At 35.0% G+C, this 21,093-nt stretch overlaps 1 protein-coding gene across 5 annotated transcripts in view; it reads left to right on the forward strand.

The window, feature by feature from the left end:
* Positions 1-21,093, forward strand: part of U2SURP (U2 snRNP associated SURP domain containing) — a 41,979-nt gene that overhangs the window by 6,310 nt on the left and 14,576 nt on the right. Inside the window, exons 2-20 of one of the 5 annotated variants that reach the window (XM_052686757.1) lie at positions 210-257; positions 2,611-2,709; positions 3,782-3,896; positions 4,201-4,334; positions 5,582-5,623; positions 6,410-6,477; positions 7,771-7,865; positions 7,949-7,984; positions 8,076-8,158; positions 8,606-8,771; positions 9,589-9,800; positions 10,755-10,798; positions 14,060-14,164; positions 15,152-15,218; positions 15,312-15,475; positions 16,544-16,706; positions 17,199-17,278; positions 18,342-18,429; positions 19,433-19,555. In XM_052686757.1, the coding sequence (XP_052542717.1) occupies positions 210-257; positions 2,611-2,709; positions 3,782-3,896; positions 4,201-4,334; positions 5,582-5,623; positions 6,410-6,477; positions 7,771-7,865; positions 7,949-7,984; positions 8,076-8,158; positions 8,606-8,771; positions 9,589-9,800; positions 10,755-10,798; positions 14,060-14,164; positions 15,152-15,218; positions 15,312-15,475; positions 16,544-16,706; positions 17,199-17,278; positions 18,342-18,429; positions 19,433-19,555 (1,932 nt within the window). Of the gene's footprint in view, positions 1-209; positions 258-2,610; positions 2,710-3,781; positions 3,897-4,200; positions 4,335-5,581; positions 5,624-6,409; positions 6,478-7,770; positions 7,866-7,948; positions 7,985-8,075; positions 8,159-8,605; positions 8,772-9,588; positions 9,801-10,754; positions 10,799-14,059; positions 14,165-15,151; positions 15,219-15,311; positions 15,476-16,543; positions 16,707-17,198; positions 17,279-18,341; positions 18,430-19,432; positions 19,556-21,093 lie in introns of those variants that run through there. The other 4 variants (XM_052686759.1, XM_052686760.1, XM_052686761.1 and 1 more) reach the window with 4 other exon arrangements.

Raw genomic sequence — 21,093 nt, forward strand, 5'->3', positions numbered from 1 at the left:
GGCATTTTTATTGGTAGTCCCTTGTTTGACTTCTGTGGGTGCTGTGACAGTATTCAAATATGTCACCGAAATACTTTGTGCATGTTGTCCTTCTTGAGTATGTGAACCTTGAACCTGGAATCGCTTGCAGAGGACTGAATCAGAAGGAAGCAGTTTGTTGGCCTGGTTTTCTCTTTCCATGTCTCACCTCCTCTTCATTCTCTCTCCAGGTCAGAGCTCCGGATGCAGCACATAACACTGGGTCTGCTGATACACATGTAAGGCCAAATGTTTTTTTTTTTAAATGAAAGAGGGCTGCTCTCCAAAGAAAGCTGCTTATTGCAGGCAAACTCTGTTGCACAATCTGTAGGTGTTTGTAAATGGAATATGGATATTTGTATTAAAAAAAAAAAAAAATAATAAAATGTTCTTTGAAAGTTTTTAACAGCCAGGAGTGTAGGAAGGTCTACTGAAGGATGTTGCATTGTAACAGATGCATACAATTTTCACTGCTTCTTCGTGTTTAAATATGTTTCTTTTATACGCGAGCGTAGTTCCAAATGCTAGCTGGTTAATTTTTAAGTCAGTGTATGTTAAAGTGGACATTTTTATTGTATGCGGTTGGTTTCTCAGAAAAATGAGGGAAGAGGTGGCCCTATTTCAATCCTCTGTTTTTCTTTCTAATAGAAAATGCCTAACAGGTATGTAGTTGTCTGTCTTTGTTTCAATGTTACTTTGCTTCTGCACTGAAGATACCTTCTCCCAATCCTGCGGTTGGCACATTGCAGGAGGGCTTACCTGTTCCTGACCCAAAATGAAATACGCAGCAAGAGCCAAATAGCATAAGACAATTCATCTCTCATTTAGATATCTTTCTATATATATTCATAAATATATATATATATTTGCCATATGAAGAAGTCAAGTTTACTTGCTTGTATGAAAGCATTATTCAAGTTACGACAGCAGAAACTTCTGATGAAAAAATAGGATATTTTTCATGACTTGCTTTCCTTGATGCAATTTAGAAAATCATTCCTAAAACTCTTTTGAAAATGTTTTTACTGTCTGTGAAACTGGGATTTCAGTACTTCATGCCATCTTATGCAGTGTTATGTTCAGTGGGAATCTACTTTCATGCAGTGATTTGGCTAGTTAACTTGAAGTTTTTGCTTTGCTTCCATCATTTGCTTTACTCCTCTCGTTGTGTCATTTCCATTCAGTAAAGGAAGAAGGTCTTCAAGCTTTATGCTATTGTGCTGTTAGTAATTTTGTGAAGCTGCATATGGTTAATGCTATAACTGCCTCCTGGAATGTGAATCACAGGATTAAATGAGTTCACTCCTGTTAATTTGATGTTGCTCCTGCCACATGGAGCACTGTTTTTCTCTGAGATCATTTCTAAAGAGAGGAGGTCTTAGTGCCAGACCTCTGGTTGTCCTACAGCTGCTTCCATTATGTGACTAGAACACAGGCTCTGTGCTGTGAGACATGACTTGTGGATGGCAGGATAAGCCTTGAGTAGGAGTGCAGTGTTTGTATTTGTGGGCATTGCTGTGCCACAGCAGCGTGCCAAGGTTCTGTATTGCTTGTCATACTGAAATATGAGCTGTCATTCAGACAGCAGGAAAATGTGATTTTATTCACTTAGAAGACATGTAGATGGGTGAAAACCTGCTGATGAACAAATCACAGGGGCTCATGTTGACAAACACAGCGTCATAAAGCAGATGACTCCACAGACAACACTGCATTAATTTGTAATGGGTCATTTCCCATTTAATTAGGAACTAGGAAATGCTTTTAAAAGAAATAAAAAAAAACCTTTCTGGTCGAATGCTCGGTACAAATCTAAGAAGTTTCTGAGTTACTAAAGAAGGATTATAAGCTGGTTGTATCTCTAACAGTTGTTCAGCTTTTTGTTCTTGTATTAGGTAAAGAGATGTTGAACAGCAAGCTGATACCAGAAATGAACGTTCTTATACAGGAAATTATTCCTAGAGGAAATCTTGTTGTTGGCATTTGATTTTTTTTTATAATAATATCATAGAGAAGTTGCACACCTTATTTGTCTTGATCTTTTATTGAACTTTTTTTTTTTAAACAGTTAATCACTGTCAGCTATGTCAGAGCATGAAAAAAGTCTTTTCAAGACAAAGGCTAATGGATTATCTTCTGCTCTTTTAGAATATTATTCTTGTTCTTAGGCTGGTTCTGTATGAGCTACTGTGTTAAACTAGGAATTTTCAGGACTTTCTTTTCTTTTCTTTTTCTCTCCTTTCCTTCCCATTTCTCATGTCTTCTGAACATGGTTGTCGTCCTGTTGTCCTTGCTCTCTCGATGCTTTACAGGAAGCACCCATCAAATTGTTTGAGATGTCTTTGAACGATGTTTTAGGAGTTTCCTAATTAAAACAGTGACCATTCATTTTTCTGAAACACAGATTTAACTTGTTTTATTGTATTAGATAGCTCAGAGAGAAGTGCAGGAAGCCTTTTGTTTTATTTTCTGAACATATAAACCAGTTGCCACCTGTAGTTCACTTAGGAACTTTCTGGTTTTGGCCAAACAGAGTAGCATTATTTCAATTGTTTTGCAAACATTCTATTATTTTTCATACTCCTTTTGCAGCCTTTAATGGAAAGTAAACTTAAAGCATTCAGCATTGGCAAAATGAGTGCTGCCAAACGGACTTTGAGCAAGAAGGAACAAGAAGAATTAAAAAAGAAGGTAATTACATACAACAAAATGTTGGTATGTATGCAGGGCTGGAATTAGTTTGTTACATTATAAATAGCTTCATCAAGACCTTTGTTTTGATTTATAAAACTGTAGCTATATAGGAATGAAATTGAATTATATTTTACATGTTTAGTTTGTTCTTGCTGTATGTGGTGTTTGGAGGCTTGCTTCTCTGCTTATCTAAGTGAGCACTCAAGTTCTTTGGCATCCTGAAATGCTGAATTACAGCAATCCATTGGTTATTGTGCTTTTTAAAATGAAGACAGATATCACCTTAGGTTATTTTCTGTTTGCTCTCTAACCTTAGATTTCAGCAGAGTATTTGTTGTCTCTGAAATTGTTCCAATATACATCCTTGTTACTGTCCAAAGTGTATTTTTGTCTGATGAGTTAGTATCTAACTTTAATCATTTTGATCATTAATAAACTGAATTTTGGGATGCTCAGGAGCATCTGAATGTTGGGAAATATGTAGCAGATAGTTGCTGAAGTGGAAGTTTAGAACTTTTGGACTTTGAACATTACAAACTCAACTCCTACTGTACTGCAGTGGGATTTTTCTTGCTAGGTTCCTGAAAATGCTAGCATAGAGAAGCATATAATGGTGTTTCATTTAGCTTATCTTACTCAACCTTACTGAAGAGTTGAAATAACTTTTCTGGGGAATGTATGCAGGTGATCCTGGTGTTTGTCTCCTGCAGTTAGATGAATCGGTGATAACAGATAAGCGTCAGAGAGCAGCACATATTCTTGTGTTAACAAAGCTTCAGTCTCACTGTGTTGGCTTTTCGTACAGTCTTTTCGATTTAACCTTTCAAATGTTAAATTGCCAAATGAACCCAAACCAATCTTATTTGCTTTGAGTACTGCTTGCTGTGTTCTTCCCACTTATCTCAGCAATTTGATTTTTTTTTTTTTGGTCTGAAATTGAAGTGCATTTGATAGAGTTCATAGTATGAACTCTAGGAAATAAAAAGGGATGTAATATAGCTAATTTAAGAATAGCTATCTAGTGGGGGTTGTTCTGTGGTGATAGTAATGATTAACATTTGCTTTGTAGGAGGATGAGAAGGCTGCTGCAGAAATTTATGAAGAATTCCTTGCTGCGTTTGAGGGAAGCGATGGCAATAAAGTGAAAACATTTGTAAGAGGAGGAATTGTTAATGCATCTAAAGGTATAGCTAATCTTTTTTTGGGTGGTAGTGGTAGATTGTTCATCTTAGACTAAAGATGAAGATTGGCTTTGAATTGCATTTTAAAATGGATACGTTGCATTATAAACAGTCATGGAAATTTGATGCTAAAATTTACTTTTTACTTTAACTCACAAAATAGTTAAGACAGATGATTTGTCCTTTCAAGTTTCAGGGAAATTTTCTGATCTTTGCTCTTCTTATTAAAAGATGATTTTAATCACCAAAAGTGTTCGTCCTGGTGCAGTGCTAACATAGTTTGTTTTTCATTTGCTTTTGGTTTCAGAGGAACATGAAACCGATGAAAAACGGGGTAAAATCTATAAACCTTCATCACGATTTTCAGATCAAAAAAACCAACCAAGTCAACCATCTAATGAGAAGCCTCCATCCCTCTTAATGATAGAAACCAAAAAGCCTGTAAGTTTCTTATTTGAATGCTAACTCTTTGTTCAAGGGTTTGTTTTGAAGTGCTTAGAAAAAGTCTGTGTGGTCTTGCAGTGTAGTGTTTCCATTTATCACACAGTAAAAGAAGGTGGGAACATGTTTGATTTGCTTAATTCTTAGAAAATAACAAGAAGATAAAATGCAGATATCTGATAGACCTGTATCCAGTGCCACGTACTTGATGCTGCACTTTGTCTCCAGCATTTTTCACTTTTTCTCCAGCATTAAAAACATATCCAGTATGTTTTTACTGTATTCCTGTTGGTTACGAATACAGATCTGGTGATTGCTTTAAAGTAACAATCTCCAGTCTGGGGGATTTGTGAAGTTTTAGAAGCAATTCTTCTTGTTACCATTTGTTGTTACTCTTTTGTACCTTTAAAAACGACAACAACAACAAAAAACCCACCAAACAAAAAAATCCAAAAACTAACAAACAAAAAATAATCCACCCCAAAACCAAGAGATGGAACCCACACAAACCAATCAAATGAGACAACACCTTTGCATTGATCCAAATTCTTCTTGAGTCATGTTTTTTAAAAACAATTGTTCTGGGTGGTAATATTAGACCGGTTCCCTTCAGCTCTTTAAGTTCTACCAAATGAGTAAGTTTTAGAACTTGAGAGTTTCTGAAACTGAACAGCATGGTTTTCATTTAATTTAGTTTGACCATTGCATGGTTGGGTGCATTTTCTGGTTCTGAAACTCAGGTTTTTGATATAAAAATTACTGGAATTTTTGTGAACAGGCTTAGTTATCAAGTCAGGTGATAGTTACATATGACTACTGTATATGTGTAATGTGTAATTGATGTCTTGGAAGTCTTTAAAAGTGCTACTACAATTCTTAAACTTAGATTAAAACAATGTGATACTGCCTACTAGGATGGGAAATGAGATAGAATGTGGTAATTGTGAGTAATCCCATCCTAGCTTTCCTCCAGCTTTAAGCAAACCTCAAATCTCAAATAGTGGGGTGATGCTGGATGGCAGTTCTGATTTTCATCATATGTAAAGCTCTACAGTACCTGGATTTAATTGTTTTTTTTTAATCACTCTGAGCTCTGTTGTCGTATGCAAGTATTTGTACTGTAAGAATATTGCTGCTTTTCAAATTTGTCATAAATACTTAGCAGATAATGCAATCAGTTTACTCACTTGCCCTGTCCAATGGTGATTGAAGATAATGAGGTAAAAATGATTTTATTTATTTGGCAGACACTCCCCAAAAACAAACAAAAACAAACAACTTTGCCTGGGGTGAGTAGGAAGTCCAGTTTTTCCAAAGCTGTAGTGTGTAACACCAATATTTTGTATGTCTGCCTATTGGAAACGTTTTCATTTAAATTCGGTTATAAAAGCGATGTTGTAGAAGAATTCACAGGAGTTAGTTAAGGTGCATATAGTGCAGTTAAGAAGAAAATCCATTTTCTTTGTCATTCAGTTGTTTTTCTGAGGATCTTTGACTATTTACAGTAACTCTTCAGACTTGCATTTATATCTGAAAGGAAGTATAGATGGAAATTCTTTTCATGTAGAATGTTTGCCTGTGGATAAAATATTTGGATATACATATATACACATGTAAATTATTACTGTATATTTGTGTGTATATATGTGTGTGTATTCTTAAAAAGAAAAAGTACACATGTGTCAATTTAGTTGGAGCATGAAGGTTTGCTAAGGGAGTTATCAGTTTTGTCATAAGCTTTAAAGTGGACCAAACTGACAAAACACACCACAGGTATTTTAAATTTGTGTGTTGTAGAGAAAGTGTTGGATCACGTATGCTGTGCTGTAGTAGTCAGAAGTAGAAAAGTTTAGTTCAAGCTATCCTTAATTTTACATTTGGTAGCTGTGTTTGGTAGCAGTCATTTTTAATGTTTTCAAGTCTGTTTTCTTTTATTTTCTTCTGTAGTTTACTTGGTTTGAAAGCTGAGGGTAAAATGCATGGAAATTATCTAAAATTTTTTACATAAATACCATTTCCATTTTTTTTTGTCATTGTACCTGCTCAAATGTTGGCTGATATATCTTTAATTTTAGCCTTTGAAGAAAGGAGAGAAGGAAAAGAAAAAGAGCAATCTGGAACTTTTTAAAGAAGAACTAAAGCAGTAAGTTTCCTTGGTTGTTTCTGTGAACAAGACACACAGAGTATGTCTACTTTGTTTCTACAGGCAGTGTTTTTGATCTTTCTTGTTAAGCTTTTCCCTAAAGTCTCTCTCCACTCCAAGCCTCTCCTGTTAGCCTTGGCAGTCATACTTGTAAATGGAGCGTGAAGTTTTGCTGGTAGATGGTTGGTACAAGCCCATGTGATTTGTGTGGGTAATCCCATCTAATTAGTATTCTGGTGTCCTTGATGCTTCTGCCTTTCTCTGTGCTGATTGGTACTAAGAAGAGTTTACCACTACTGCTGAAGAGTATTTCTGTTCTGGAATCACAGACTTTAAAAATGATCTATGAGCAAGCACTGAAGTATGCTGGTCAAAATGAGTGGATTTCCTTCCATGCCAGCAGTGTTTGTCTGACCTTTGAGGTTTTGTACTGCTTTCCTAAGCAGAAAAATATCCAGAGCAGTTAAAGATTAAAAACAAAAACAAAACAAAACAAAAACCAACAAAACAAGCAAACAACAAAAAATCATCATATATCTGAGATCAGAATAAATGAATTACTGTTATGTTTCTAGAGCTACTTTAAGATGATTTTTGGTTTAGTTAATGTGAATGTCAGTTTCAAGAGTTAATCGCATGACACCCCTCCCTCCTCTTGGGAGAAGAGTTGAGAAGGAAGAGGAAGAAACCTGAGAGAGATGGGAGAAAATAATTTATTAAAATGAATGTGAGCTAATACAGAATAATTAAGAATAATGAAGAAAATGAACCGAAAATTAAATCAGAAGACAGAGAAATACCAAATAGTTACTTGTGTGAGGGCTTTCATCAGAGATATAAACAGAGAGAGGGTCTTGTATGTACTGGGAATGTTTGGATGTCACCCTTAACAGCTCATGTGAGTAATGACTGCAAAAAGTAGGAGAAGAAAGATGCTCAGAAGTTGTGTGCATCTTGAAAAGATAATGGATCTTTGTCCAATGTGGAATTCAGGTCAATCTGTCAGAGCACAGCTTTTATTTCTACTCTTGCAAACAGCTTCTCAAACTTTTTTTTTTTTTTGAGCTAAAAATACCTTGACAGTATGAATGAGGAAGCATGCAGCTGGAATTATTCTGGTGGCTACATTCCACCTGATTCAGCAAAAAAAATGAAAGCATACTGGCAATTCCAAATTTTTAACAAGTCCATTGTTCAATAAACATTAAACATTCTCCTATTTCAAAAAAAGATAGTTTAAAATGAAAACATTGGACTGTTGAAGTTGTTACTTACATTCAACTTGTTCTGTAGGATACAAGAAGAGCGTGATGAAAGACATAAAACAAAAGGTAGATTGAGTCGTTTTGAACCTCCCCAGTCGGATTCAGATGGTCAGCGTCGTTCAAGTGAGTAGTCTGTGTTGCCTTTGTGTTTGCTGGGTGTACAAAACTTCTTGACTAAAATACGTGTTTCTTGTTTATTTATTCAGTGGATGCTCCTTCAAGAAGAAACAGATCATCTGGTGGTAATACAGATTCTTTTCTCATTCAATGTAATGTCACTTAAATGCATAGTAAGGGTTGTGACTTTTGTTATTTTCTTCTCCGTTTCTGTAGTACTGGATGATTATGCACCAGGGTCACATGATGTTGGGGATCCAAGCACAACAAATTTGTACCTGGGAAACATTAATCCTCAAGTAAGTTTGGAGCCATCCTGTGAAGTGCAGCATTAGCATGTTTGTGTCCAGCTGAAATTGTGACAGTAGCTTTTTTTCAGTAGCATATTTTAAAATACATTTTTAAAAATGTAAGGTACAGTTAGCAATTGTAGAGGCAGTATTCGTTTGAATATAGATGTGCTGTATATGTGTATGTTAAAATATCAGTTACTAGATTTAAAAATGCTGAACAGAAATGATTTTTCTGTGAATATTTCCTTCTGAGAAGAATTATCTGAGAAATTTGATTGTACTTAATTTAGAATTCAGTCTCCTTATTATTAATATTTTATAGCAGATTTAATTGGTGAGGAATGGAGTAAGTGTTCTCCATGAAATCAAAATATCCGCATTTGCACAGAAATATGAACAAATATCTTAGAAATACCACTGCGAGAGGCTAATTTTTACTTTTATTTCATTTAGATGAATGAAGAGATGTTATGTCAAGAATTTGGACGCTTTGGACCACTAGCGAGTGTTAAAATTATGTGGCCAAGAACTGATGAAGAAAGAGCAAGAGAAAGAAATTGTGGCTTTGTTGCATTTATGAACAGGAGAGATGCTGAAAGAGCTTTAAAGAACTTAAATGGTAAACAGGTTTTTCAGTTAGGGGTCATAATTATTTTTTTAGGAACACTTTGTGGTACATTTTGCGAATAAATGTGACTAGTGTGCAGGACATAATTCTTAGTAACTGATGATAATTAGGTCCTTTTCTTTTGAGTAGTATCTGGATTTCTAATACTTAAGAGGTAACTAGTACAACAGACGTGCTTTTTGTGTATGGACTATTTTGTCTGTCTTCAGTGGGGTGAGAGGGGAAGGGGAAAAAATATCTTAAGCGTTAAGGAAAGCTGTGCCTTCATAGGTCAGGAAGAGCCAAAAATCAGAAACCTATATCCTGGACAAAAATAATAGAAAATGAAAGGATCTTGTTCTCTGCTTATGCAAAATGGTATTCTTCCATGACCATTGCTAAGTAAATTACAGTATGTAGGAGTTGTTATGGCTTATTAAATTTGTTTTTGGATAACATCATTTTAAATTTGTTACTATGAGAGAAAAAAGAAAAACATTTTGAACAATTACAGTACAACAATGATATAACTTAAAAATTGCTCTGTTCGTTGATCAGTGTTGAATCAAGTTTTTTTTTCAATATTTTTGCACAGCAGTTCAAGTAATTGTGTACTGTGGTCTCCTAAACATGTACATAAGGGAGGATTAATAAAATGTTTCATGTAATGGGCTTTCAATTGTGTAAGATACAGCTTGGTAAATATGGTAAGTTAACAACTTAAGCGGAAATTAAACCATGGCAGGGAAACCTAACTGTTGCACTTACACAGGAGAATCTGGTCCAATGCAGAATCAGTTTGTGACAACTGTGTTCTTACCTTTTTCAGGCAAGATGATTATGTCCTTTGAAATGAAGCTAGGCTGGGGCAAAGCTGTGCCTATCCCACCACACCCAATATACATTCCACCTTCAATGATGGAGCATACCCTCCCACCTCCTCCGTCAGGTCTGCCTTTTAATGCCCAGCCTAGGGAGAGGTTGAAGAATCCCAATGCTCCAATGTTACCCCCACCAAAAAACAAGGAAGATTTTGAGAAGGTAACTTATGGAACCCTGGGCCATATCTCATTGTTAAACACTACATCTATGAGAGTATTTCAGTGGCTTCATAGATTTGTATTGTTCAGGCTGACTTTGGCAGCCCTCAGTGTACAAACTCGTTGGCTCCCTGCTGTAGCCCAAGGGAACCTAACTAATTCCTGAAGTGATGTCTCCTGTCTTAGGGTACAGTGTATTGGGTGGTCTTGACTTAATTTTAGCACTGCTTTAAATCTAGCTATCATTTTCCCCCTCCTGGCTCCCTGGATATTTTTCTCCTACGTCCCCTTTTCCCCCCCTTTTGTTGGCTGCCAAATTACAGTATCTAAATTATTTTCTTTAGACAAAATACTATGTTTTAATTTGAGTAGTGTTATTTTTACTCTAGAGGAATTGATATATTGTATGTAGAAGGTAATTTATCTGGACATTGAGTAAGTATTTAATGCTACTTATGGAGTCAGCTTTCAAACTTTTTTTCTGGAATATTAGCTGATAAAAATGAGGGGTAAGTATCGTGTAATCACAAACTTTGATTTACATTTGTAAGAATTTGTTGATTCTTTGAATGACACTTAAATGTTAGGGTTGTTTTTTCTAAGACTTGGAAATAAAGTAATACCAACCTGAACCAAGTCAAATCATTTAGAATCGTTTCATAAACTTAAGAACTCTTCTCTTAATTATTATATTCAGTGTAGAAGCTATTCAGTGCATCAATGTACATTCTGACAGGAATGTTCTGATACTTTGCAATTAGTGAACCTTTACGGTTCACTGTCACAACCATTTGCATTTTGTGTAATTGCTTATCTATAACTTCACAGCAGTGATTGCCTGCAAAACTTGTGATAGATGTGTAGTATTTTCATTGCATATGTATATTTTTGCTTGTTACTTGTTAACAATACTCACATATTCTATGTTTATTATCTGATGTGACTTCATATACAGACTCTGTCGCAAGCCATAGTCAAAGTGGTTATCCCAACAGAAAGGTACATGTTTTTCTTTATTATTACTGATCTAAATATAGAAAATTTCCCCTTCGGAATTTTAAAGAAAAATTGTGATGTTGAGGAAAAGGTAACAGCTTGACTGAGCAATGGTTCTTTCATAACACTTCAGAGAGATGAATGTGTTTTATGATCTTATTATCCTCAATAACTTTTTTTTTTTTAGTGAGGTTAGATTGAAGTAATTATCTTTTGCATTGTATTTGAGCAATTTCAGTTAGAAATCGTTGGAGGATAATTTTGTGAGTGAACACTAGGGAGAAATAGGTTATTTTAGTGATGCTTTGTGAGTCCCAAAATAACCTCTAAAGTACTTGATGGCTAGGATGCAGCTGTCTTCAACATGGTGCTGTCATTTTTTCCCTTTTTTTTTTTTTTTTTTTTTCTTGTACAATTTGTAACTAATTCAGTTAGCAATAGGCTTTAATTTCTACTGTTTTTAAAATGTACAGCAGCCAATAATTATGGTTAGTTCCATAGTGCAAGCGTATTTTTGCATTTTGTTCTCTGTCAGTTCCTCTACATTCACTCCAGTCTAGGTATACTCTTGCTCAGTTAAGCTAAAACCTTTTCCCAAACATAGGAACACAACACTGTTTTAAAAGTAAATAAGCACGAAAGATTACCAAATTCTCTTTGACATTGGCCTTGGTGAGCAACACCAGCTGAACTGTCTGCGGCAGCGGGGGACCAGGAAAACATCATGGGATGGATTGGGAAAGTATACAGTTTTTGACCAGACATTGGTACGATCGGCTCCAATAAATGTGGTTTTATTATAACTGAAAAATTTTTTTTTGTTGGCCAACTTAAGCTAAATGACATCTTAAATGCACTTAAAACTATCAACTTTTTGTACAACACTGTTTTAATTGTCACCAAGTCCCTTTTTTTTTTTTTTGCGTGTGCGTGGGGGGAAGAAAGATCTGTAAAGCTAGTTACAGTAGCTTATGAACGTATCACTAAATGCTCAAGTGCATTTTGACTAGAAAACTTTCTATTTAACTTCAGGATGGTACGATTTTTGTTAGGTGGAGGCATGAATAATTAGAGTGACCAGGAGGAATCTTAATTTGAAAAATGTACTGAAGAATAAGTACTCATGTAACTGTTCAGTTCTTCATAATAATTAGCTTTCTGAGAGAAGTATGGATCCGTGTTATTTATTGTAGCGTTCTGAAAGCTCGTTGGTTAGAAAAGCTCATGTTAATTGAATTGCATTTGAAAACACATTACATTCATTTTCCTTGGTTTGATATCTGAAGGTGATAATGACGAATGTTACAAAGACTATTGCATGGTGTATTGCATTATGTATAAATTCTGACAAACTTCAGTGGGATACTGCGCTCAATTTCTCCTTGGCAGATTTTCAACACCGATTTTTAACATCTGTTATGTCTTGACAGTTACTAAAAGGCAAACATTACATACATACAGTCATTTTTTTTTTTCTGAGAAATGCCTTATATGCCAGAATGCACATTAACACTTGCTGTTCAGCTGTGGGATGCATTGAGTCTTTTCATACATTGGAGGACTTTCTGAACCAGATGTACTTGTCCAACCATAAGCTGCTCTTAAGCAATTTTATTGTGCTTGATAAATGAACAATTAGATGAAATCCAGTGGCGCAGTTCTGTAGCAAGCCGGAATTGATCATGTTGAACTTGCCTTACAATAAACAAATGCTGCAATAGCTCAGAGATGTAAAAGAGCATTGTAATTTTTTTCCTATTTGTGTTTTCAAATACAGTTCATATAACAAGAACAGTTTTGCTGTTTACACTTTCAGAACACTGCTTTAAATAAAATGGCCAAATAACTGCTGATACTGTCCTCTTTGCAGTGTTTAGGATATTGTAAAAAGAAAAAGTGTAGGAAGTTGAGCTATATGTATCAGTTTGGTTTTTGTGTCTGATATGAGAGGAAGAGAGAGATTAATGCTAACTGGCGTAAAACATTTGCCAAGGTTGCAGATGGATAGACAGGTTTTTTGTTATCATATTTTAGTATATTTTTTTATTTTTTATCTAATGCATTTTATCTGTGACAGATTTTTAATTAGACATGGTGGAAAATAATCACCTAATTACCAGGAACTGATATAAAATTATTCAGCTTTTCAATGTAGCTATTTTGAATTTGGATAATGAAAATTTGCTATAGGAAGTTTTAGTTTAAAAGACCCATGTCAGTTTGTTACATCTGAGAAAACTAATTTAAAAATGTAAAAATCTGTATTTTTTTTTTTTTGTTTGCATCACATTCAGAAGGCACGTGCTGTGAAGTTTTTGATATATGTAGGTAATCTGTATTTGAAAAATTAGGAACTAGTTTCTGGGAAAAAAAATCCACAGAACCAAAGGGTTGGAAACTGAAATAACTATTATCTATAAAGCTTATATAACACTACATATATACATTATATAAGCCATTAGCACATTTATAAGTGAATTCACATTTTCAAATGCTACTTCAAAAACATGCAGTTAATTCAGATATGCTTCTTGCTTGTCTCAGGAAGTAGTGCTGAATAAAATGAATACAGATTTTTATGTTTTTTTAAATTGTGATTTGATTCTCTTGAGCATGTTAGGAAGGAAACACTGAGTGGTATGACATAGAATGATGAACAGTTTTGTTCAGCATCTCATCCTTGAGTCTTGACCAAAAGGAGGTTACCCAAATTGAATGGAAGCACTGCTCTGTTTGGCATCAAGAAGGCTATTTGCTTTTCCATTTGTTCTTGAATAGTTTGAAAGCTGAATGCAGTTTCTATTGAGTATTCAAAATCATTTGCATTTAATTTTGAACACAGTATTCAGCCATTTGTACGTTTGTAGAACTGCAGTTAACACTTGGGTCTTAGTACTAGAGATAGTAGGTGAGGGCTAAAATTTTTAAGAGTTAGTTGCTCTTTGGTGCTCAGTTGCCTGTTTTATACATAAGGACTATTGAGCTTCTCCTAAGCAGGAGATGGTTGTAGGCTGAGCTGTGGAAATTCAGCGATGAGGTTTCCTTCTAAGTTGTTACTCAAGCGTTCTTAGGCATGTTTTTATTTTAGAGTGCCAGTGTCTGTGATGCAAGACTATTATTCGTTCAATGTTACCTTATTTTCTGTACAGTCCATAACAACACAGCAAAATAATCTTCTGCACAGTTATAGTATCTTAGATGGAGTGTAGCTTTATATAGTGTTAGGTCTGAATCAATTTTTCTTTAACTGTGTTGTTGTTGTAGGAATTTGCTCGCACTGATACATCGAATGATAGAGTTTGTGGTACGGGAAGGGCCCATGTTTGAAGCCATGATCATGAACCGAGAAATCAACAACCCAATGTTCAGGTGCTTACTACATTGCTTTGGTTTGAAATTGTGTTGACTATTTTTGCTGTAGCTGGTTGTTTTGCATTTCTGCAGTGCTAATAGGAGTTGGTTTGACCATGTCTACTTTTGTGTGCAGTTGTTAAATTTCAAAAAACTGTACTTCTCGAGCTAATGCTTATGCTGTTATTTTATGAAGCATATAGTTTTAATTCTGATGTATAAAAATATTCTGTATATACAGTATGAGTTATTTGCACAAATATTAAAAAATTAATTTTGAATTATCTGAGAAATTCAGCATCGTCTGTGGAAGCAGTAGAATACATTTATAAAAGCAGTAGAATACATTTAAAAAAGAAGCAAACTAAATAAAATAAAATCTCTTCAAAAGCAAACAAAGTAACTCATTGGAAACACATCTTCCCTGATTTCTAGAGCCTAATTTCTAACCCGTAGAAAGAATTGGGAATCAAATCATTTCATTTGATGTCAGTACAGTTAGGATTAAACTTGATCTGGCATAGTGAAGTTGTGAGAACTTCCTGCTGTTGCTAATGAAATTTGAGGTATATTTCTAAAATTCTTTTGAAATGCAATCAGAAAAATTTAATTTATGGAAATACTAAGAGGCCTATTAAAAATGGTTTATTTGTGGTAATTTTGAAGTGTTTGTTTTGAATTGACGTACAAATGGAGGAAAATATGCAGGCCAAAGTAAAAGATCTGGCCATTTAAAAACACTGTGAATTTTTGCCTGATCTTGTCAGAGTGTTCTGACAGCTTATGGGTGGAAGACTTCAAGTCGTTCAGTATGCAGTCTGAGCAACCTGACTGTATGGCTGTGAGTTCCTCAGCTTGTGCCAAGGCTGCAGCAGCTCCAGCAGTGATTGTGCGGTTGAGTGGGATTGTGAACAGGGATTGGATATATTTGTGATGGCTTCCTTCAAATTATCTTCAGATAATTAACCTCCAGTGTGTTGTGTGTGTCTCTCTTCTCTGGTTTAGGTTTCTGTTTGAAAACCAGACTCCAGCCCATGTGTATTATAGATGGAAGCTTTATTCAATTCTTCAGGTAAGTAAAGTTTTTAGTGTCGGTTTGTAACCTTGAGAATTATGAAGTAAACTTAAACAAATCAAAGCCAAATCAAAAACTTGTTCTTTACAGGGAGATGCTCCAACCAAGTGGAGGACAGAAGATTTCCGTATGTTCAAAAATGGATCGTTTTGGAGACCACCACCACTAAATCCATATTTACATGGGATGTCAGAAGAGCAAGAAACAGAGGCATTTGTGGAGGAACCAAACAAGAAGGGTGCACTTAAGGAGGAGTATGAACTCTCATTCACTATTTTTCATATTAGTGCCTTTTTGATGATACTTAGTGCTAAGTACAGTCTGGATTTTGTTAGGTTTGTCTTCAATGAACCACGAGTTCTTTCAGTGGAATGGATGTTAAGCCTTTGCATGAAGGGGATGGGAAGTATGAGAAGAGTTTTTCCATGTTTTCTGGAAAACTTGGAAACATTCATCTCTAAATGAAATTACAGAGCACTGATCTCAGCATTTTAGGAACTGGATGAACTTAACAGTTATTATAATCTTAAATGTATTGATGTTGTTATTCTGAAATTAAAATAGAGAGCAGTTACTAATTAGCAGCAAGGGAGAGACTGTCAGAGTTCTTTGCGGTGTATCTTAAGTGTGATGGGGATGGCTGTAGTACTGGAAATACTTACATGATTTCTTAAATTTTGCTGTCATCCATAGCCTCATTTTGTCCTTTTCATCATAACTATGATGCAAGTTGTGGTTCTGAAGTCTTAAGTAATACTTAAGTAATAATTAAAACTTCAGAACCACAACTTGTATCGTAATGCACATTCCTACATATGTATTACATATTAAGTAATTCACATTCCCTTTTTGAAAGGTTAAAAGGATGTTCTTTTAAAAGTTATTTCTTTGTATTTTATTGACTTCTTCCAGGAAAACCTGAAAGAATTGCTTTCTGCTAGCTTTCTGTATCTGATGATTCCAATTCCATGTTAGAAATTGCTTACGTGGCTTCCATTTATCTGTTTTTCATTCAGGCTTAAATGTTCAAATTGATTATAACATGTTTATTCTGCATTAGCTGTTTGGCAGCTATTTTTTCTTCATTTCTATTCATAGTCAATACTCAAATAGTGAATTTTTTGTGTATTATTCATTTATATGATGAACTTGGACTTACCGATGCATGTTATGAGTCATTGAAAAAAAGCTCAGGAGTAGAATTGGAAAGTGTTTTGAATTTCTTTAGTCCTGAAAACAGCAGAAGCAAAGACATTATGAAATAGCACTGTTTGGGGAATTTCTAACTTTACATTGAAAGTATTATAATCCTCCTATTTCAGACAGAGAGACAAGCTAGAGGAGATTTTGCGTGGATTAACGCCTCGAAAGAATGATATTGGCGATGCTATGGTTTTCTGTCTAAATAATGCAGAAGCTGCTGAAGAAATTGTAGACTGCATTACAGAGTCGCTGTCAATTCTGAAGACTCCTCTTCCCAAGAAGGTGTGGAGATTTTCTGTAATCATACTTCTGTTTTTTGGGGAAGAGCTCAATTAACAAACAGTGTGCGTGTGTAATTTTCGAGCACTGTTTTGTAAGTCTTAGTGTTAAGACTTCATATTAAGACCAGACCTTGAATTCAAGTATCGTTTGTTGTATTTTTGTAACACACTATACTCCTTGCTGAAATTGCTTATGAATAATGTTTTGCCTTGCTCTGAAATTGAAAACTGCAGAGCAATCCATTCAAAAATAAGAAATAGTAACTGGAATGCTGCAGTCTGGCTTTACAATGTGGCTAGCAGCCTATGGCATAACAGGGGGCTAATAGCATCTTAGTATGTATATTAGCAACATGTCTGCATTATTAATTATTAATTCTAATTTCATACTTCTAGATGGTTTAGACCATCTTGTATCATATCTGGAAAATGCATATATTTTCAGGATAATTAAGCTCTAATGTTATCTTAATTTGAGCATTCTTTTTTGTAGATAGCAAGATTATATCTGGTGTCAGATGTGTTGTACAACTCTTCAGCTAAAGTTGCCAATGCTTCCTACTATAGAAAATTGTAAGTACAATATTTTAGATGATTCCTGATTAAAAAGGAGTTGAGTTCAGTGTTGTGCATCTCTGGATAAATGTGGTAGTAGAGGAATTCACAAGTGTCTCTGATGATCCCATTGCGACACTGGTAGTTCTTGCATGTTTTTACCTGAAACTGTGTAAGGTGCAGCACGTTAATGCAGAGGATGTTTTGTAAAACAAATGAAAAAACCCAAAAGGTCTTGTATGTGCTCTATGCAAGCAGTGGCTTGCTTGGAACCTTGAGGATGAGCATATGTGCATATTTTTCTATATAGAGGCTGTACATAATATTCCAGGTATGGGATAGTAAGGCATATTTGCAAAGGAATGAGTTTTTTAAATAGAGTTTATAATTTAAGAAGTAATTTTTTAATTTGTGTTTTTTCTTCCTCACTTCTTCACCAAGTTTTGAGACCTTACAAGGGACTTATGCACTTTGTTTCTATGATGCTGAGCAGAATTTACCAAAAATGTACAAGGGAAAGAAGCTTTGCTCTATACAGATAAATGATTGCGTTTGTTGACTAGAGTATCATTAATGTGTTATTACAGCATGATGGGGAATATTCAACATGTTGTGAAAGTGTAGTGATTGCAAATCACATTTCTTGTCTTTGCTTTGCTAGTTTATTTTTTGCATGTTAAGGGAAACTCAAAGAGAAGCAAAGCAGCTGTTACTCATTGCTTTCATTGAGGGCCTTTCATTGAGAGAAGAGAAACAACTAAGAATTTTTAAAAAATAATTTTTGAGAATACTTTGATTCTGTGTAGGATTGTAAAACACCACCTTTTATTCTCATTCAGTTTTTCAGGCTATATAAAAAGACTGCAGCAGATGTGAAGATCTCCCTTCATAGATCTGTTGTTGTCAAAGCTGATTTAATATGTAGTAACCATATTTACCTTGTAATTCAGTTTAAACCAAATATAGGGATTGGAATCTTGTGCTTTTGAATCCTGTGTCCCAGGTACTTTCAAGACTTATGTATGTCCAGAAAAGATATATTACAAAGTTTAACTAAAGAAATGTATATGTTTAATTCTAGTTTTGAAACAAAATTATGTCAGATATTCTCTGATCTCAATGCTACTTACCGTACAATACAAGGCCATTTACAGTCTGAAAATTTCAAGGTATGTATTTAATTGTTATTTATATGACATAGAAGTCAAATACACAGATGTTCCTGCACAAGCCATTGAATACTAGGATGGGTGGCTTAAACTTCAAGCTTCTTAATTAAGCTTTACTGAAAGAAAAATGTTTCTTGCAGAAATAGCCTTGAAATTAACTTTGGTCTTTCTGAAATTACTGGAGAAGCAGCAGCTTTTCTATTTCACACTTCTTGCCTTCTCTTCTGAAGAGAAATATAAATGAAATGTTAGGAAGACAGCTAGTGTGTGAGAGATTATATACCTAGTGGTACATTTAGTAGTGGAGTGTAGAGTATATCTGGTACTTAAGTAGTGCCAGCAAGGTTTCTTAGATTCTTAGTTACTTTAGGACCACCCGTATTTCACTTCCAAAAATAAATTTTTGCTGCTTTATGTTGAAAGAAACTTCTGGACTTAGAAGCATAAATTAGTTTTTAAATATTTTGGATAATAATCCTATTTTTTTTGAGGTGTGATAAGCAATCTGACCACATGTAATTAAGAACAATTTTTTCAGGTAGTGTTCAGCTTCTCCATTCCATATGCTTAGCCCCGCTCTTCCTTCTAATCCTTCTACTGTTTTAGTGATGCAGGTTTTTTTCTTTTTTGGTTATTTTTGTTTAAATTTGAAGCTTAAATGTGAAGTTTACAGTGTAGCTGGTTTTTCTGTGTTAAGGTTTAAATCTTTGTTCTTCTACCTTCATTCCCAGTTGCACTAGATTGATAATTAGTTTTAGTTATTTGCTATTTTAAAACCATTGTATACTTCCATTCAAGTGAGATTTCAAAGAAAGAAAAAAATCCTAATGTATTTATATATTTTTTTTGTTACTTGCCTTGCCAGTATAGTATCATTGTTGTATGTTCCAATAGGGAACTTGTTAGGAGTATCTCTATAGTGGTAGCTTTCTGTGATGTATTTTCAGTCACTTACAATTTCTTAATGCAAACTTATTAGCTCTTTTTTTCCTATTGCTTCTAGCAACGGGTAATGACGTGCTTCCGAGCATGGGAAGACTGGGCAATCTATCCAGAACCGTTTTTGATCAAACTACAGAACATTTTCTTGGGGCTTGTAAATATCATGGAAGACAAAGAAACAGAGGTAAGTGTCCTTAGTAGTGATGTGAGCAGATGATGAGAGAATGTGTAGGTATAGAATAGAACTGACAAGGGATATTTGGATATTTATTTGGTAAATAAAGCTGTTATTTGTAAAAGTAATTTATGGATTTTGGTTAATCTTTGTGGTATGAACATGCTTATGTAGCACCACAACCTTTTTTATTAATGTCAAATCCTTTGTCTTAAAAATAGGTATAACAGATGCAAATATTGTTTAATCTGTTAGTGTGTTTGCAGCTTGTAGATAATATACTGCACCAGATAGCTTTCTGCAACCATTTCAGTGCAAAGGCTAGTGCAGAATGATGTACATTTTCTATGTGTTGGCAATACCCTGCAGTGTCTGTGAATTCAGAGTTTGATTTTTCCACCGTTAGTTTTTAGTTTTTGAGAATTCTGAATAATGTGGAGTAGGGGAACTTTCAGGTCGTGGCTTGAACTGGCGATTGAGCACCTGCTGAAGGGGTGAGGCTGGTCCAGGGAACACGGGCAAATTGTTTGCCTCTGTGTTCCATACATGACAGAAGGGGTGAAGCCAGGGTGGAGCCACCCTGGACTCATGTAAGGGCCAGCCACTGAAGGGAGAGCATTTCTTGGGCCTAGGCTGCTTTCTGAGAAGGCGTGCTGCATAGCCAGAGAGCTCCTTCACGAGGTGGGCGAGTTTTGTTCTTCCTTCTCTGTACGACTATTGGCCTACTTGTGAATACTTTGCCTGGTATTGCCAAGAATCTGTCAGAAATCCGCTTGCTTCTTTGTAAGCGGAACGCTTGGAATTAGTTAAATGAGCCATCGGTTTTCTTTCTGCATGAGTTTCATGGTTAGTTTAAAAGAGCCATTTCATCTTTCTTAATTTGGAAGGAAAGACTTGCAATAGATGATTTGTACTGGTGGTATTCTGCATTGGTCTTTGTGTTATATTAGAGCAAAAAGTTGCTAACTTTTTAGTTATGTTACAGCATGTATCTGTCTTCTTTTTATTTCCCTGCCCCTGGTTAGTGGTTATTTTAAACAGGCTCTGTAGTGAGTTCTGTTGACTGCCTAAAATAGTGATGCGTTCACTGTTCTTCAGTATTTTAAAGCTCAGTGCTTAAAAATTCTAGAGTACCATTAGCACTGAATGAAGGTGTACTGACTTGTTTAAAGTTTTGTTTCCGCTGTCTTGATTCTCTTCAAATAATATTACTTATTCTTGCTAAATAGTTAATTTCTGACAGTGGTACAAATGACTGGTTCTTAGGAGACCTTTCATATGTAATAAGTGCAGTCCGTCTGACTGATTGGCACATTTTGAGTTAACCCTCAGCTTAATGTTTTTATTTGGATCATGAGATTCTTTGGATTGAAACTACAAATTTTCCAGTATGTTATGGACAAATTCAGGTTCTTGCTTATCATTTTGTATGGGATGACACTGTCATACTTTTACTCAGCAATAAGCAAATGTAGTTGGTAGCGGAACATTGTTAAATTTGAGGGGTTTTTGGGGGTGTTCCAAGTCTTTTAAAGCAATTCTTTTTA

The sequence above is a fragment of the Tympanuchus pallidicinctus genome, unplaced genomic scaffold, assembly GCF_026119805.1.
Source record: "Tympanuchus pallidicinctus isolate F22 unplaced genomic scaffold, pur_lepc_1.0 scaffold22, whole genome shotgun sequence".
Lineage (NCBI taxonomy): Eukaryota > Metazoa > Chordata > Aves > Galliformes > Phasianidae > Tympanuchus > Tympanuchus pallidicinctus.